Source organism: Elephantulus edwardii, unplaced genomic scaffold, assembly GCF_000299155.1.
Source record: "Elephantulus edwardii isolate Elephantulus edwardi_28Jun2011 unplaced genomic scaffold, EleEdw1.0 scaffold00012, whole genome shotgun sequence".
In the NCBI taxonomy this organism is placed as follows: domain Eukaryota; kingdom Metazoa; phylum Chordata; class Mammalia; order Macroscelidea; family Macroscelididae; genus Elephantulus; species Elephantulus edwardii.
In genome coordinates this window covers 8,386,391-8,406,821 of record NW_006399762.1, presented here as the reverse complement: position 1 = coordinate 8,406,821, position 20,431 = coordinate 8,386,391, and the positions used below count along the sequence as shown (strand labels likewise).

Genomic DNA, 20,431 nt, shown 5'->3' with positions numbered 1-20,431 from the left:
GCTGTTAGTCATACTCAACAGCACCTAACAACAACAATAATTTCCTTTTCCTTTGTTTCCTCCCCTTTTCTCTTACCACTTTCACATTTTCCCTCCAACTCACATTGTCCATTGCTCCCATTCCTCCTTCATCTCTTTTTTCGATTACCTAGCTAAAAATGTAGAAAACTAGTCAGTTAGAAATGATTCTTTGACTTTATAGGAATTGTTTGAACACTGTCAGAACAGCAGCAGAGATTTAGGAGTGTAAATATTTTATGTATAGGACACATAACATGTAAGGGTTTGCAGAAATTTTAATACAGAGCCACATAATGTGGAGCAGTAATTTATCAATTTGAATGCATCAGTGCAACAGTTGCTAAATACTCCTATTGTTTTTATCAATATTGCATGAATATCTTGTTTATCTATTTTATGATAAAAATTGAACTTCAAGGCTTTCTTGGGTATAATACAAAATTTCTTAAAAATTATTGAATAATAACTCTTTGGATGTACTTACTCTCTTCCTTATATAAATTATTTGGTTTAGAGAAATATTCCATAAATTTAAGTCAATTTATAAAATCATTTTTGTCTCTTAGTGTGAAAAGTAGGATAATGTCTAATCAAGGATAGACTACAAATTAAAAGCTCTAAAACATTGAAACTTTTTAATAAAATTTTACTGATCTGATGCTATGTTTTAGAATAGAATTAAATCTCTATTGAACTCTGCCTGACCTGCTGTGCGGATTAGATTGCAGAATCCCAGAATTTAAATTTTATCATCATCTCTTTTTTATTGGTACTAAGTCTTGAATCCTAGTTATTAAATGCTTACCACATTCCAGGCTTTATGTAAATGGCTTATTTTATTTTAACAAAAAACCCAATTTTGTTGAAGATACAGATATAATGAGGTTGAGTTAGTAAATAGACCAAGATTGGAGCCCACATCTCTCTTTTTACAGTCTGTCATGTTACACAATACTCTGATACAGGCAGTTAAAAAAAAGAAATAGACACAATTTGAATGAACTTACCCGATTCAGTGCTGTCTACTCTGTTTGTCCTTGATAATGAAATTGTCAAGGGTCTCATTTTCTTGGGATTCACAGTTAATACCCATGGAAGCATTGGTTAGGGTATTGCATTGGAGAAATCGACTACCAAAAAACCTTTTAAATTTAAAAACAAAGATGTTACCTAGGACTAAGGTGTGCCACAGTATTTTCAGTCATTTCACATGTATATCATAGCTGGACAATAAACATGGAAGCCCATAGAATTGATGCCCTTGAGTTATGGGTGGTGAAGAACATTGAATATACCCTAAACTGCCAGAAGAAAGATGATTTCTGCTTTGAAAAAAGCATTGCCAAAATGTTCCTTAGAGGTGAATATGGCAAGACATTTATTCATGTACTTTGGAAATATCAAGAGGGACAAGTCACTGGAGAAGAACATCATGGTTAGTAAAGGAGTATCAGTGATAAAGGGGGAGATCCTCAGCAAGACAGTTTGACACAATGCCTCCCTCCCACAGTTTGCTTAAACCAAGGAGTGAATATGACAGCAGTGCAGGACTGCGTTTTAGTTCTGTGGCACATAGTACTTCTGTGAGTCAGAACTGTCTGGACAGCAGCTTACAAGAACAGTGTATTTGTGAAGTGCTTTAAAAGAATGGTTGTTTTGTGGATTATGTATACTCTTGAACTGTAAAATTTTATAAAATATAACCAGCTCTAGGACAGTTATGTTAATGAAAACAGACCCTAGAGCACCTGAGAGCGAAAGCTAGTAAAAGTGCTTCAGCTTATATTTTGTTTATTTTTGAAAATACTAGGTTTTACAGGTACTTAATACTATGTAAAAACATGACTAAGAAAGTGAATTTAAAATGGCACAGTATTTATTTTGCTGTTTATTATATTCTCATACTTCTAATTTTGTGGAAAATTTTCTTTTTCCCCCAGACACAGTCATGATTTAAAACAGAAACAGTGCTATAAGCTTTATATGGCTACTTGGTATCTTTCAGGTGTAATGTGTTAGCTCTGATTTCAATGCTTAGGCTAGATTTGGAACTGTTTCTTTTGCAGCACTGAAGTTGAAAGAATGATGGAAAGACATGAGCGCTTTAAGCCTGAAATGTTTGCAGAGTTGCTTCAAGCAGCAAATACCACAGATGACTACAGAAAATGTCCTGTAAGTATAAGCCGAAGGTACTTAGTCTTCTGTATTTGTCAATTTAAAAAAAAAAAAAAATAAGGTTCATGCTAATGGGATTAATGTTAAGATATTATTTTTCAATATTTTTGATAACTCTTTATAGTCCATCCTCTGCTTATCTCAGCTTATCAGTTTTTAAAAAAAATCTTATTTAGAGAAAGAAGGCTTTATAGTAGTAGCATATGCTGAGATTATGAGGCTGTCAGGAGATAGGGCAGGATTCAGATCTCTTGTTTATAGGGTCACTATGAGTTGTTGTTAACTCATTGGCATCTAATGACCATGCTGATTGAGCTTTTTTATGTTTTGAAATTGGTTGTTTGGTGAAAGGAGTTACTTTTTTCTTTTACATCCTTTAAGTGCTAATTAAGTGATAATTGATTCTTACAAGATATGCAATCTCTTCCCATGCAATTTACAGCCTCTGAAAATCTTCTAGAGGGTCAGCAGTGAGTCAGCTCCATCTTATTGGCACCCAGTCAATGTGTAGGTCTGGTTATTGTTGGGTGCCATCTACTTGGAACTGACCCATAGCTAATCCTCCAGCCGATTTTTAGAGGTAGTAAATCCAATAGGAGGAGAAGGCCCATCCTTCTCCCTCAGAGCACAGCTTCTTACCACTGGGCCACCAGAGCTCCCTGAGAGAGAAAAAAAAAATGAGAGGAGAGAGAGAGATCAGGCAGGCAGGCAGACATACAAACTTATATTTGTTACCCATTTCTATCTAGTCACTTCTCACTCATGTAACACTTTATTGGGTTTCTGAGGCTGTTAAGTCTTCCTAGAGGAGAGCCTTTTTCCCATGAACAACCAGTGAATTGAACCACTGATCTTTCATTAGCAACTGTGTGTACATATATATATATAGAGAGAGAGAGAGAGAGGGAGGGAGAGAGAGAGAACTCTGATTTAGGGTAAACTTTCATTTAATTAGTAATAGGTTAAAATAATATGTTAAAAGTACATTACTACCTTATTGAAGGAATAAATTTTAGACATGTTATTATTTGTCATTTTAATATATGATCTGTAAGGCTCTGTCTGTGATATATCCATTTTAATAATAAAAAAATTCTCTCTGTTTTTTTTTAAAGAGTAACTGTGGCCAAAAAATAAAAATTCGTCGTGTCTTAATGAACTGTCCAGAGATTGTTACAGTTGGTTTAGTGTGGGATTCTGAGCATTCTGACTTGACTGAAGAGGTGGTTCGGAATCTAGCTACGCATCTGTATCTTCCTGGGGTATCCCAAATATTTTCGTTCTCTTCCTTTTTATTTTTAAATAGCTTCCTGTGTTGTGGTACACTTAATTTTGTTTAACAAAATTAATTTTTTTCTAAAGAAAACAATATTCAGAATTAACTCTGATAAGACTAAATTTAATCAAAATAGCTCCCTGGAATGTCTTTCTTGTATAAAATAGGACAGAGTTTCCATTATAAACCAAACTGACTTTTTATACACCTTATCTCTTTCACCTTGGAAAATATTTGATATATGTGTGTCTATTTACACCAGTTTTGTGTGTGTTGTATACTACTACTTTTCTGTCACTCATTTTTGTGGAAAATTTTTGCATTTTCCTTCTCTGACAAGAAAACTTTACATAGATTCTAGCTTTTCCAAATTTTACTGTATTTAGAAAAGGCTTAAATTTAAAATGTATCTACAATATTAATTTCTTGATATACTTACTATTGAATATAGTTTGGGTCATATGATATTACAATTAAATATATATTAGATAATTTTAATGTTATTTTCAGATATACAGTTCAGAATATTAAGGAAGTTTGTAACTTGTATTTTGAGTTTTTATGTAAAGAGTCACAAGAGACTTGAACTAAGTTATATGATAGACTTATTTCCTTGGACTTAATGTTTCTTATAAACTACTTTTGTTTCCTACAAATTGTTTTGTTCCTTACAAACAAAAATGTAACATCTCTGTTAACTTTGCAATAGTCAGTGGTATTTTCAGTACTAACATTGGATTGATAATGTATGCATTAGAAAATATTTTTGTAAGAGGTAAATACCTGATCAGCTTATTGTGCCTCAGCTTTCAGAGATATAGTCTAAAATGTGCATTATACATTTCCAAACAGCTTTTTTATAGGGTTACTGATGAAAATGCCAAAAATAGTGAACTTCGCCTTGTTGGTTTAATCTGCTACACCAGCCGACATTATTGTGCCTTTGCTTTTCATACCAAGAGTTCCAAATGGGTGTTCTTTGATGATGCAAATGTGAAAGAGGTAAATGACATTTTTATAGGTTAATTATTGTGAATTTTTTCCTTTTTAAGAATAAATACAGAATAAATCATATACTATCATTCAGTTAAGACTTCCTTTTCTTCTTGAAATTTGGCATATTATGATTGATGCCAACTTTGAAATAGTTCATTTCCACAGTAATGAAATAGAAAATAATATAAATGCTAGTACATGAGTATGCACTTGAAACTAGTTTAATAATTGCTGCATACATGCATTCACAGTAGCTTTGTGTGTCATGATCTAAAATCTTACCTCTCCCTTTTTTTTAATGGCAGTTGTACTAAAATTTTTGTTAATATATAGGATTAGATATATTAGTTCTATCATTTGGTAGATAATTCATTCAAACTTTAAAATACTGCCTAGAAGACTAACGAATAAGGAATGTATGTCATAAACTGTAGAACTTTCAAAAAGGCTTTCAATTCTTGATTGCATGGTTTAAGTGCAGAGTATCTGATTTTTTTTTTTTAATTCCACAAGTCATTCAGTATAGCCTCAGTTAAAAACTGTTATCTTGACTATACTGCTGTCAGGCTTACTGGCTATAATGATCCTATTACTAATGAGTAAACTGATTGAAAATAAAATTTCTTAGATTATTGGGAGCAAATGATATAGAAGTTCAAGTTTTTCTTATTTGTTATTGGTTTTCATATAATCATTCATATGCATCACCTTTTGTACATGCTCTTTGTCTTTTATACAATCATTTTGGTATATGTTGTATTTGATATAATTAATTACCATTACTCTGTACCCATTTTGACTCCATTTTTTCAAGCCACATTAAACCTTTTTCATTGCTTCACCACCCCCCCACCTCACCCACTAAACTCTGCTATTCCAGTGATTTTCCTCCCCTTTTTTCCTGCTCCCCTGCTCTCCTTTCCCTTTAGGATACATCTTACTCACTGAGCTTCTTATTTTCACAGTAGTAACTTTATGTAATATTTGTCCTTATGTGACTGAGATATTTCACTCAGCAAAATGTTCTTTTGTCTCTCCCAAGTTAAGTATTACAAAATTATTAACTTCTTAATGCTGCATAGTATCCTATTATGTGAATGTACTATAATTTCTCAATCCAGTCGTTTGCTGGTGGGCATTGGCAACTTCTTTTTTTCTTGCTAATGTAAATAACACTGCTATGAACATAGGTGTGCAAAATGTCCATTTGTGTCTTAGCTGTGATTTCCCAGCAGTGGATTAGCTGAGTCATACGGGGTTTCTGTGTCCATCTTGAGAAAACATCAAACTGCCTTCTATAGCATTTTACAATCCCATAAGCAGTGCATAAGAGTTCCAATCTATATGCATCCAATATTTGTTATTTGCTGTTTTGTTGAAATTTGCTAGTGCTACTGGAATGAGGTAGTATCTCATTGTTTTGATTTGCATCTCTCTAATTGCTTATGATTTTGAACCATTTCCCTGTGTTTCTTGACCATCCAGATGTCCTCCTTTGTGAAGAGCCTTTGCACGTCTTTTTCCCATTTTATGACTGGGTTATCAGTATTTTTTTGTGGAGGCACTGAAGTATTCTGTAGACTTTGGTGGTGGTTGTTGTTGTCGAGTATGATTCAGCAACCTGTGAACAACATATCTGGACCATGTTTTATCTTGTGCAATCTTAACACTTTCTGACACACTAGAGCCCATGGCAGCAGTCACCATGTCAATCCAACTGGTTCAGGGTCTTCTCTAACTTTCCACCTTTCCCAGCATCATCGTGTCCCTCTCTAAGGAACGGTCCCTTTTAGCAACATGCCCAAAGTATGTGAGGCAAAGAGCTTCATTGTTCTTGCCTTCAAAGAGCACTCTGACTGCACCCTCCCTAAGACCTAATTGTTCTTTTGGCAGTCCATGGGATGTTCAGTGCACTTCCCCAACATCACAGCACAAAGACACCAATTTTCTATCATCATTGTTCATTGTCTAGCTCTCAGATGCATAGCAAGTGATTGGAAAGACCATGGCCTGAATCACCTTAGGCCTCAAAAACTGACATTACTCCTCAATAATTTGGAAAGGTCCCTAACTACACATGTTCCCATTTCAGTGCATTTCCTTATTTCCTGACTGCTGGTACCAAGGGTGTTAATTGTGGATCCAAGTAAGATGAAGTTATGAGGCCCTTATCTGAAATGCTGCCAAATGAGTTTTCTAGATCTATGGGATTTCTTTTTACTCTACTGAAGAAAGTTTTTGATGCACATTGGGATTCAGTTTTAAGAAGGTCCCATTTATTGATCTTACCTTCTTCTAGTTGTGCATTTTTAGCTAAGTTCACAAGCCGTAGGCCAGGACTTCTAATTTTGTTCCCATTTTGTCTCTTAGGATCGTTATGAGTTTTGGTTTTACCCCTCAATCTCTGGTCCACTTTGAGTTGAGTTTGTGTATGGTGTGAGATATAGGTTCTCTTAGTTTTCTGCAGACAGATGGCCAGTTTTGCTAGCAACATTTGTTAAAGAGGCTGTTGATTCCCAAGACTTTTAGTATTACCTTGTCAAATATCAGTTGACCAAAAGTTGATAGGTTGATTTGTGCATTCTTATTCTATTCCATTGACCTATATGTCTGTCATTGTATCAATACCATGTTATTTTGGATTACAACCACTGTGTAGTATGTTTTTGAGATCAAGGAATGCTGTTTCTCCCACTTGATTTTTGTTCTTTAGAAGAGCTTTGCTTATTCTGGATCTCTTTCCTTTCTAAATAAAACTGAAAATTGCGTTTTTTAGCTCCCTGAAGAATTTGTTATTTAAATTGGTGTTGCATTAAACTCATAGATTGCTTGTGTTAGGATTGTAAATTTCACCATGTTGAGCCTTTTCTATCCATGAACAGGGAATGTTTTTACATTTAATTAGATCTCTTATTGCTTCTTATAGTAGTGTTTTATTGTTTTTCCTTATAAAGGTCTTTTGTGTCTCTAGTAGGTTTATTCTCATTATTCTCAAGTATCCCAGTTTGTGGTTGGCTATTGTAAATGGTACTGCTTTTTTAGTTTCCTTTTCTGTGTTTTCTTTGTTGCTGTAAAGAAATTCCACTGACTTTTTCATATTAATCTTGTATTCTGCCAATCTGCTAAATTGGTCTACTAGGTATAATAGTGTTGTGGAGTCTTTGGGATTATTCTAAGTTAACTTTGTCATGTCATCTGCATATAGTGACAGTTTCATTACGTCTTTGACAATTTGGATGCCTCTTATTTCTTTCTCTTGCCTTATTGAGCTTACTAGAATTTCCAATACAATTCTGAGTAGGAGTGATGATAGTGGGCAGCCTTAACTGGTCCCTGTTCTCAAGGGAATGTTTTTAGTCTCTCTCCATTGAGAATGATGGCTTTTGGTTTTGTGTATATACTTTTCACTATGTTGAGGAGATTCCCTTTTATTTCAATTTTGTCAAATGTCTTAATTGGGAAGAGGTGTCTATTTTGCCAATGACAGATTCTTATGGTTCTTGTTCTTACTTTATTAATGTAAAACATTAACTGTTTTTCTTATGTTGAACCATTACTGTAATCTTGTTAGGATTCTTACTTGGTCATGATGAATTTTTTTTATATGCTTTTGAATTCTTTTGGCTAGAATTTTGTTAATAACTTTTGTTTTAATATCCAACAAAGGGGCATTTAAGAAGGCTACCATTTACTGATTCAGCATAATTCAAATAATTAGTTATTTAGTGATGACCTAATTTTATCCAATTTTATTGTTATAAAATTTGATCTTTCACTGAAAAACTAGGAAACAAAATAGGTGAACAACTTCTTTCAGACCTTGTGCAGCAGGCCATTTTACAAAGAGAACAAAGGAAGTGAACTATACAATCACCCCAGTTTATTGCTTGGCAATAATTACCAAGGTAGAATGAACCCAAACAAAGCACAGTGATCTCATTGGGCTCATAAGACAGAAATTGGAGCTTATGCAAGCCAAGGTGGCTAAAATTTCCAGGGGTAAATATCAGAAAGGGAACTTTACCTAGGGAGAGTTTTGGAAATTGGCACAGTTCCCTAAATATTTGTCTAAATAGTAGTCTCTGCATAAGCTGGGCACTGGAAAACAGAAAGCTGGCAATTCTCTAAGCTCCTGCAGAGCTAGGAATAGTCTTCATTCCCACCAACCAGCATGGAGAGACTTGTGATACACAGGGCATGACATAGAGTTCTCAGGAAATGATTACCTTCTTAATGCAATTAAATTATCCCTGGATTGAAGATTGTCATAACAAAACTTAAAACCATCCCTCTGAAGGATTTAAACTGATCCTGTATGACTAAACTATATGTCACCACAAAGCCCGTTACTTTTGAAAGGAACTTCTCAGAATTTAGCATTAAGGAACATAAAAATAAAAATTGCAGTATGCCATTTCAAAATGATATTAAGTAAAAAATGTCTAGTCTGATAAGAAGAACATATAAACCATCGACTCAGTTCAATACCATCAAGTAAGAATCAACTCAGAACTGACCTCCAGCAGGTTTCTGAAGCTTAAATTCCATGGGAGAGGATTGCCCATCTTTCTCCCAGGAAGCTGTTGGTAGATACGAACCATCAGAGGGATGATGCATTTGGGTTAGCAGCACAACTCCTTACCAGTGTGGTGCCAAAACTCCCTATTTATTATTATACAAAGTTTAAAAGGTTATACATCAACTTTTTAAATTTTTTTTTCTTTTCCCTTGTTGTGTACCACTGAATCTGATCTGACTGGCACAGGGGGATATTGCCCCTCCTTCTCCAGCACAGCATCTGGTGGATTTGAGCCGTGCATCTTTGGGATTGCAGTGCAGCTTCTTACCACTAGGCCACCAGAGCTCCCTTATGCATCAACTTTTAATGATATGCTTTTAAAAGATATTAAAGTATTTCCTAAGACAGATCATATGAGGGATAGTGTAACTGCTGGCATGAAAATGCCTTTAAGTTTTTTAAATATGCAGTATATTCATAATCTCTGCCTTTCTTTGTGATTCATTGATTATATTATTTGGTTTGGTTTTTAATCCTATGGTTTTGGAATTTTCCGATCTTTCAGGTTGGAACTAGATGGAAAGATGTGGTCTCCAAGTGTATCCGCTGCCAATTCCAGCCACTGCTTTTGTTTTATGCTAACCCAGATGGCACTGCAGTCTCTACTGAAGATGCACTCAGGCAGGTCATCCACTGTTCACATTATAAATCCAGTGCAGGAAATATGGGTAATTTTCCTTTTCTCTCTTAATTTTTACAAGTATTTTTCTGTTATTATAATCGTACTAGGAATAATAACATATTCAGTATACAGTGTCAGAATTTGATTTCAATAAAATTCAGTTCAGGAAATTCTAATCCTTGGTTATTCTTTTGAAAGGTGCCTTTCTTTATTATTGGTCTCACATACACCTCCAGGAGATAGACCTTTTTATGAGCACACAAGCACAGAAGAGTTCTGTATGGCTCATGACTTACACCTAAGTGTAAATGTTAATATTTCAGTTGAGTTCATAAACTAGAAAGTATAATGCACCTAGGACAAATGGATGCATTATAAAGTATATAGAAATTCTTGAATTGTCAATTCTGTTAAGTGTTATAGTAATTTAATCCGCTATATTAAAAAGATCTGAAAGATACTCTGTTGGGATAAGAGAGATAATGCATATTTGTCTTTTTAAGGTTGTGAAAAACCCTCAATTTATAAATCAGATAATTCAAAAGAAAATGGATTTGGCTATCAAGTAAAGCAGAGAGAAAATCCAAAATTTCAAACAGATAATATTTCGTCATTTAATCAGAGCCACATTCAAACAAGTGGAGGTAGAGAACCAGGTATTCCTTTTTAAATTGTCATTTTCATTGTTCTGAACAGTTAAGCTTTTCCTTCAGTCATGAAATGAATTTTCATTTCCTGATGAGGACTAAACAAAAGGAGCACAGTCATTGAATTTTCTTGGTCATGAAGAGAAAATAGCAAATTGTTGTTGTTACGTGCCGTCGAGTCGCTTGCAACTCATAGTGACCCTATGTACAACAGCCCTAAACTCCGCTCTGTCCTGTGCCAATCACACTGTCTCTGACACTCCCATCCCGATTATCCCAGTCACTGAGTCAATTTACCTCATAAAGGGCCTTCCCCTCCTATACCATATATTTTTGTTTTTTAACTTAAGCAGGTTTCTTAGAGCAATAGTTTTGTTCAACTAGTGTTTGTTCCTCAGTGTATTTTTGTAGGCCCTTGGCAGTTTAGTTTATATCATGGTATTATGGAGATCTGGTGGTTTAGTGAAAAGAGTTGTTTACTGCCAAACCAAAGACATGAGGTTCTAATCCATGAGCTGCTCCATGGAGGGAAGAAGGACAGTCACTTCTTATGTGATTTACTGCCTCTGAAACCAACCAGAGGGTCACCTGAGTCAGTTCCAAGCTGATGGTACATTAAAAACAATTACCAATATATTCAGATTGATTCTGTAAATAACAGAATTAACCACTTAAATATGTTAATTAATGAACCCTAAATATAGTTAGTCAAAGATCATAAGATCTAGAATAAACAAGTATCAATAAATGGCACAGTCTTGCTTGCTGGGAGTGAGGAGGACTCACTGCAGAAGATCAAACACTGGAACCTTCAGTCTAGATTGCATCTCAACATCAAGAAGACAAAAATTCACCACTGAATCAATAGGCAACATCTTGCTAGATAAAGATTGAAACTTTCAGTGACTTCAGCTTTCTTGGATCCACAATCAGTACACTTGGCACCATCAGTCAGGAGATTAGGAGACATATTGCACTGGGAAAGTCTGCAATCAGGGACCTCCGCAAATCACTGAGGAGCAATAATGTTAGTTTGAGAACTAAGGTGTGTCTGATTCAGATCATGGTCTTTTCAATCACTTACTGTGCATCTGAGAACTATACAATGAATAAGGATGACAGAAGAATTGATGCTTTTGAGCTATGATGTCAGTGAAGAGATACTGAATATCCATCCCACTGGCTACGAAGAGGACAAAAAAAAATGCATCTTGGAGAAGGTGCATCCAGAATCTCCTTAGAGGAAAAGATGATGAAACTTTACCTCACATACTTTGAGCATGTTGCTAGGAGGGGCTAGTCCTTGGAGAGAGGGACATCATGCTTGGATAGGTGAAGGGACAGTGAAAGAAAGAAAACCCCTCAACCAGATGGATTGACATAGTGACTGCAGCAATGGGCTCGAGTATGTCAGAGGTTGTGCAGTTGGCATAGTATAGGACAGGGTTCAGATGTGTTATTTATAGGGTCACTAAGAATCGTGCTTGACTCATTGGCACCTAATAATTATTATAAATATTTCCTAAAACTTTTATGAAATTATAGCTTATTGTCAAGCCTAGAGCCTTAGGTAAGCATATTTTATTTCTCAAAAAAAGCAGCTACTTCCTCCCCCCCAAGGACCTCTACATCCACTTGTAAGCCTCAAAACTATGTATATATTTAAGAACGTAAACTACAACTAGAAAGCTTGTGCTTATCTTCTCATTCGACTACTTACAAGCTTTATTAATTTAGGCAAATTTTAAATTTTTCTGTATCAGTTTCCTCATCTATAATGGTGATAGTAACTGTGGCTACCTCAGAGGATTTGATGAAGTAAGACACTTAGATTAGCCCTGGACACACAGCGATCCTGAGTTCCTTGCAGCTTTTAGTATTCTTTTCATGGCATGTCTCCTTTTCTCTTTACTCTTGCTTTAAGGGAAATGCCTGGAGTTTTAAAAAGAAAAAAAAATGCCTTCAGAACAGGGTAAATCACAATAAACTTTCAGTTCAGCCTACAAATAATACCATTATGTTTTATGCTTTGTTTCTAATTTATAGTCTTGGGTTTTTCACATGCTGCTACTATGCTTTTATTGAACAATTTGAAAAATGATCTTTCTAAAAAATATCATTGTAAAAATTATTTCTTTCACAGTTAAATCAAGTCATAATGATCAAAGGGAAAAGATAAAAGACATTTCCAGAGAATGTGCTCTGAAAGCCATTGAACAGAAAAATTTACTTTCCTCACAAAGGAAAGATTTGGAGAGAGGTCAAAGAAAAGATTTGGGCCGACTTAGAGGTAAGTTAGGAGCTTTTAATATTCATTGTTTTAAAAAACCTCATGCTGTTTAGTTGATTCCAACTCACAGCAGCCCGGTTTGGGTGAAGTAGAACAGCCCCACGGAGAGTTTCCAAGGCCGTGTATCTTTACAGAAGCAGACTGCCACCACCACGTTTTTCTCCCTTGGAGAAATACAGATGGGTTTGTTTTAATTGTTTTTGGTCAAACATTCTTCTAAGTGGTATAGCACTGGTCTGTCCATTTACTCTACAGAGGTAACTCATGGTTGCTGTGATGCTAAACACTGTGACACTGTTGTGTCAAATGCAATAATGGTTACGCATGGTGGACAGTGCTTGGTGGAGCTCCCCAATTAAAACTAGCTTGGAAGGAGGAGTGGCATCCACTTCTGAAATACCTTGCCTCTGGAAACCCTATGAACTTGGAGAAATGAAGAAAGTTTTACAAGTGTTCAGTCCTTTTGTTCATAAGGTAGCTATGAGTCATCTAGACTCAAGGCACTTAACAACCACCACCACCTTCTAGGTAGTAGCCAACAATTTAGCAACATTGTCACCAGGATGCCTTTTATATGCAAAAAGATGTAAAGGATTTTATTATACAACCAATTTTTACAATATTAAAGTAATAAATAACTTCAGCAGTATACACATTATACTTAAATGTTTTACCTTTCCTGGTCTTAGTCTAACTTCTAGCTGAGGATATTTATATTTTTATTTTAACTTTACTTTTAGTACAAATAAAATTCACTCATATAACACATTAAAATTATAAGCAAAGTCAGATTAAATGAAAATGCCTTCCCAGTCTAATTCTTGACACTGTCTCTTTTCTACTGTTAGTAAGTGTAGGTCATTATGCGGTGGGTTTTTTAAATTTTTTATGTTCATTTTTTTAATGGATATATCATAATTTACCAGAAAGATGTAAGTAGTTAGAATTTCTGGTGATACAGTGCTTAGCCTGTTGTGCTACGAATCGAAAGACTGTACCACTCTGGTGATTTGTGCAGCTCTGGGAGAGGAAGATAGACTATCTCTCGTTTTCAGAAACCTGATGGTGGATCATGTCAGAAACCACTTGATGGCAATGAGGTTTTTTGATTTGGGGGTTTGTTTTATTAAAATAGAATTTAAAGATTGACTTAAGGTTTTTGTACAGTAATATGCTTTTTATTGTTTTTACAGTGATATCCTTTTATTTATATTTATACACACACATTTTGATACCTTTAGAGTCTATCCACAGCATAAATTATTTTTAAAATAATTCCTGGGTCAAGGTAGACTTGACTCATTTGTTCTTCTGGAAGACAACACCCATGGGCATTTCCACCAAAAGTGACTGAAAATCTGTCTTCACACTTCCAGTAACTGATTTAACAGACTTTTAAACCTGTGTTAGTGTAAGAGGTGGGAAATATTTTATTGTATGATTTCTACTTGGTTGGTTGGTTGGTGTTTTTTTTTTAAAAATTATGAGTTAGACGGTTAGCTTTTTAAAAAAAATATGTGTTGTTACTGTGTACCATCAAGTTGGAACCAACCCATAGCCGGCCATCTTTGGCAGTTTTTCAGAAGCAGTTAATCACATATTGCCCATCCTTTTCCCACGGAGCAGCTGCTGTGTGTGTATAAATTGCTTTAATTATTTTATGATTTACCTTGTTATTTGTTGTTGTTATGTGCTGTTGAGTCACCTGCACCCCATAGAGACCTCTATGTACACCAGCTCTGAAGCCTGCCCTGTCCTGAGCCAGTCTCGCTACTTCTAACACACCAACCGCCATTGCCCCAGTTACTGAATCAATTCATCTCATCTGGGGTTTTCCTCTCCTGTATTGTCCTTCCACACTTTCAAGCATGCTGTCCTTCAAGGCCTAGTCTCTCCTGCCCACATGCCCAAAGTATGTGAGACAGAGCTTCAAACTACCTTAGCATTTTTGAAGAGTATTTAACCATTTCTGTTGTAACTGCCTAAACATGTTGTTGTTGTTGTTAAGCACCATCAAGTCAGAACCAAGTCAAAATGGGTTTTCAGAGACAGTGAATTGCCTAAAAGTTGACTGCCTGTCTTTCTCCCATGGAGCTGCTGGTGGATTTAAACTGTGCAGCTTTTAGGTGTACAGACCATCTCCTTACCACTAAGCAACCAGCACTCTTTCCCATTAAACATAGAACTGAAAAAATCACCTTTAAAACTCAAACAAGCATGTGATATATTTTAAGTGCTTGTAATGATTGCTTACCTATTACTGTTTAATATTTCTTCCAGAACAAAGTAGTTTGGTTTGTGAGTGTAAAAGTGGTTCTTGAAAGAGCTCATTTTTCATTTTAATTATTTCTTTTTTAAGATTTGATTGATGAAGACCTTTCTCATTTCCACTCTGGATCACCTCCTAACTCAAATGGTTTTAGACAGTATGGGAATCCACATCTATACCATAGCCAAGGAAAAGGACCACGTAAACATGAACAGATTGCCCATCAGAGTCGAGCTTCTGCACAAATGCCAAATTCAAGTAAATCCCAGATTGTTCTTCCAGGAGAGAAAATAACTGGCAAAATTAAGAGTGACGGTGGCACTGGCTATGATACAGACAGCAGCCAAGATTCTAAGGATAAAGGAAGCAGCTGTAATAGCAGCAGTAAAATCCGGAGCCGAGCTTGGAAACCCATGAGAGAAACATTAAATGTTGATAGCATTTTCAGTGAAAGTGAAAGAAGGCAACACAGTCCAAGGCATAAATCAAATACCAGCAGTAAACCTAAAAGTAGCAAAGATCAGAGTTTTAACAATTGGCCAAAAGAGAATTCCAAACAAAAAGGTTTAATGACCATATATGAAGATGAATTAAAGCAGGAAACAGGAAGCAGGAGTTCTCTTGAATCTAATGAAAAAGGAACAGAGAAAAACAAAGGCGTCAGAGAGACTAAAGTTCATGGTGACGGTTGGCAGATGCAGAGGACTGAGTCTGGATATGAAAGCAGTGATCACATCAGTAATGGGTCTACTAATTTAGATTCCCCCATTAGTGATGGAAATGGTACACTGATGGATATCAATAGTGTTAAAGAGACTGTACCCTGCAGGTAAGGTAGAAATTATCTGAATAATTTTCCCTCACCATTATCTGTTGTATCTATGTGTACATGAATATCTAGTTAATTATTTGAAGTGCTTTCAAAGCATGGGGTCAGTTAAGTGTAACAGGAAGAGCATACTCAGTGGAGAAATATGGGGTGCTATGGGTAATTTGATATATGAAGCTTCTATTTTTTAAAAAGTATCTCATGCTTCCAATTATAACAACTATTTATTTTTAGGAAATTGGAAAATATAAGAATAAGTTGTTGCCATCACTGTCAACTTTTGATGTATTCTATAGGTTATAAAGCATAGATTTAAACTCTAGCTTGTTTAATTCTCATTATCCCATCTCTGGTAGCTATATCTTAGAAGTAGAGATATATTTTACTAGGTCAATACAGTTTCATGAAAGAGATACTTTCCTGTTGGCAAATGTAAAAAAAAAATACAGCAGCTAAGTTTATGTTCAATTCTTAATTAATTCCTAACACATTTCTCATATTACCTCTGGCGTTGCATTTGCACTTCTTTATGTAACCTGTAGAGCATTCCCACACTTTAAGTGGCTGGTATTTTAGGTCAATGTATTAGCTATTTCTACTTTTAATCCTTCTTAAATGCCTTCTTTTAAAGGTCGTTGGTATTTGATTTGTTATGGAAAAACTACACTAGCAAAAATCAACTGTTTTCCAGAAAAATGATCATTGTAGTAACATTTTGGAGATATTTTTATTTAGTTAGGTAATTTCATAACATTTCTTTATCAAGGATCATAGAAAAATTAGAACTTTGTAACCAGTTAGACTTTGATTTTAAATATTGGATAAATTAATGTTTTTCAAAAGCTTAATCTTCTGTTGTAAATGAGATCTGCAAATAACTGTTTTAAGTGTTGCTCTGAGGTGTCAAATAAATAATAGAAATATGCTCCTAGGACAGCACATGGCATATAATAATTATTTAATATATGTTATTCCTTTCTTTTTCTTAGCATAAACTAAGATAATCATAATAATTGGCATGCTTAGTGTATATTTTTGTTTTATTTTCTAGTGACCAGATTAAGCCAAGCAACCTAAAGATAGACTATGTCAACTGTGTCTCCCATCACAGCAAAAACCACATGGAAGGTAGAAATTTCTTTTAAATATAATGTTGTGTGAAAAAATAAGTTGCTATAATGCATTATTTGCTGTTTTGATGTGGCAAAGAAAAAGCATTTACAGTTAACCCTTGAACAACATGGATTTGAGCTGCACAGGTTCACTTAACATGAGGATTCACACACACACACACCCCCACCATGATAATACAGCATTTAGCTCAAGTGTTTAGAGTATCTGCTTAGAACACCATGTGACACTAATCTCTGTGTGAGCAGTTCTCTCCATCTCTCACAGACGGCTGGCGTTACTTTAAGTTTTAAATGAATACTCTTAAGCAGATACTCAGAACACTTGAGCTCATGTAATAGCAGTAAGAAGAAAGTCCATATGCACAGTTCAAACCCGTGTTAAGGTCAGCTGTACTATCCAATCTCTCTAGTAACTTAACATTTACCATGTTTTAGGAAAGCATGTACTGGAAGAAGGAAGTCCATATTCTCCTTGGATGTGTATTTATTCTCAGAGTTACCGTGTAGGGCAGAGTAGAATTGCCCCAAAGAGCTTTGAAGACTGTACCTTTTATGGAAGCAGACAGCCAAGCCATATCGTCCTCCTTTGGAGTGGCTGGTGAGCTTGAACCACTGAACTTGAAGCTGAGCATTTACCTACTGTGCCACCAGCACAGAGTTAGAATCAATTCATTGGCAATGGTTTTTGGCTTGGTTTTGGTTTTGGATATGTATAAATTGTATATGCTGTATTTTTTACATTGGTTTTACAAAGTTAATTGGGTTTTTTATTTAATTAAATATGTGTGTTATGTTTACAGCCTTTTAGCACATTATTTGAGAGACTTGTCTTTGATGTTATATTAATAGTGTTGGATTGTTAACATTATCCTATTTTTATCTTTTTTCCTACTTAGATGATGAAATAAATTTTGTAACTTTTTTAAAAAATAGCTCCTGTTTCAACTGCTACCCTATAGACCCTTGAAAACATTGTTTTTTAATAACAGTCCTTACAATAGTTATTTGAGACTCAAGAGTAGGCAAGTGTATCTCTCTTATCTGTGGCAAACTGTTTACATTTTGCTTTTCTTAAGAGAAAGCCCATTTTTTATTTGTAAAGAAGAGCCATTTCAAATTATCGAGGAAGTTAAATCTATAGTCTACCTGGCTTCCATTTTTTTAAATGATATAGGTGTGGAGGGACATAAAAAGAGGTGGTTAGTTTTCTCTAAGATAATAATATGAGAGTCATCATATTGTTTAATGGTATGTTGGGTAAGTAATAAAGAAGGGAGTTGGGACAGTTGTATCTGAGGGATGTTTAAAGAATGAGATTAGCTACTCCAGGGGATAGGAAATGAAGTGAATCAGTAAAGGTATGCAAGGATCTAGGCAATGTGGTGGAAAATTTAAAAAATCTCAGTGTTAGCACAAATTTGTTTCTTGCTCACACTATGTGTCCATATATGGAGTCTATATTGAGGGATTCTCTTCCTAGTAATCACATAACAACAGTTCTAGGCTTATGGAACTCCACTACCACAACACCTCTCTAATTATCAGTTCAGAGGGGCAGGGTAGACAGCATAGAGAATTACATATCACCTCATAAAACATCATCATCCCAGAAGAAACACATGAACATCCACTCTTACCTCTTTGGCTAAGGCAAGTCTTATCACTTGGTCTTATTTCAAAGAGGGCAGAAAAATGCAGCTTTATTGATTGCTGGAAGCTAAATTAAGGTATGAATAAATGTTCATATGGGGTCAGGACATATAGGAAGACTGGTAAACAGCTTACTAAAAAAGTTTACTATGATAACATTAACTCTGCAATGGTAGGATTCCGGTTAGCTGCTATCAAGTCGATTCCAGTTCATGTATTCCCTATGTGTGCAGAATAGAACTGTGACATAGGGGTTTCATGGCTGTGACCTTTTACAATTAGATCACTAGGTCTGTCTCCCACGGCGCCTCTCTCCGTGAACTACCAGTATCTTGAAGAGTAGTTAAGCATTTAACTACTTTTGCCATCTAGTAAGTTTAATGTATTGTTGTTGGTGACTTGTTAACACATAGATACCCAGGAACAAAGCAATATTTGAACCTATACAGAATTCAGGATCGATAATTGGCAGAATATTTCTGATGGATTTGGGGAGCAGAGTCAAAGAAGATATTGAAGTTGCAATCCCACACTGATCTAAAATTTTAGGAATAAAATATATATATATATATATATAATTTTCTTTAATTAAAAAATACTCATGGGAAACCTCTAGCCTTATTATTTTGACATTGCAGACAGTAAATAGAAATAAACATTAAATTATTTTGTTTTCATCAAGTAGTATCAGAAGGAAACATTTATATTAAGGAAATAACCTTTTCTTATATTAGAATGTCTTGCCTGCTTTAAAAATCTGATTAAAGTCTGGTAACTAAATATTACAGGAAACACTATAACAGTTGGCCAGAAATCACAGCAGAAGTCAGTGAGATTGAACAATAACAGTAATCTTAACAAAGTTAGGCTTACTTCCTGACAGTAATAAAAACACAAAGTTATAGAAACTTTGATTGTCAAAAAATACATTGCTGTTAGAGGTTAGCAATAGAGTGCTTTATTTATTATATAAAAGTGTAAAATTTCAGGCAGTGTTTCATAATTAATTCTTATAAACTTCAAAGCGTACTATAATTGGGTAAGTCAATCTTTGTATTGATTGCCTTTGTTAGTGTTTACATATTGTTTCTATATATTTATTCCTTTCCCCTAATGTAGGACTGAGAACGTGAAGGGAAGTGGCATAGAAATTCTTTTCCAAAACGAAAAATTTTTCCTACATGGGTTTTTGGAGGGTTGTTGGAGGGTTGTTGGGTTTTTGTTTGTTTATTTAAACAGAAAAAAGTTTCTTAAGCAGGAGACACTCTCGGGAGAACAAGGAACAAATGAGTCCATATCACAAGATGAGAAGAAACCCCTACATAGGCTGGGGTATTTTTTTGATTGTTTCATTTGGAAAAAAAAAGTCACAGTTAATTAAGTCTTTGTGACTTGATAATGATTCTCCTCCCTGCCTTCTATTTCTCATTTATAAAATTAGTCCATATTTGCATTATTGACCTCATAAACAATTTTTTATCACTAAACTGAAAGACTCTTAAAATTAGGACACCAAAGAAAATAATCTATTTTCACAGTTAGTTAATCTGTAAGTCAGATTTTAATATTAGAAGAAATATTAAACTCATCCCCTTCAAGTCCGAAATAACTCATAGCTGACCCTTTAGTGTTCTTAGGCACAGGAAGAGATTGTCTTTCAGGGAGCTTCTGTTGGATTTGAACTGCCAGAGAGACACCATCTTTGAGTTAGCCATGCAACTTCTTATGGAGTATGTCACAGGTTTTAGTCTTTGTTGTTGTTGTTGTTGTTATGTACCATCGAGTCGCTTGCGACTCATAGCGACCCTATGTACAACAGCTCTAAACTCTGCTCTGTCCTGTGCCAATCTCATTGCCTCGGACACACTCATTCCGATTGCCCCAGTCACCGAATCAATCCACCTCCTAGAGGGCCTTCCCCTCCTGCACCTGCCCTCCACCCTC

General features: G+C 35.2%; 1 protein-coding gene across 1 annotated transcript in view; it reads left to right on the top strand.

The window, feature by feature from the left end:
* USP53 (ubiquitin specific peptidase 53) overlaps positions 1-20,431 on the top strand; it is a 55,946-nt gene that overhangs the window by 19,687 nt on the left and 15,828 nt on the right. Inside the window, 8 exon segments of the mRNA XM_006881135.1 lie at positions 2,088-2,193; positions 3,312-3,458; positions 4,325-4,474; positions 9,553-9,715; positions 10,173-10,325; positions 12,460-12,606; positions 14,966-15,704; positions 16,756-16,832. Coding sequence (XP_006881197.1) covers positions 2,088-2,193; positions 3,312-3,458; positions 4,325-4,474; positions 9,553-9,715; positions 10,173-10,325; positions 12,460-12,606; positions 14,966-15,704; positions 16,756-16,832 — 1,682 coding nt within the window.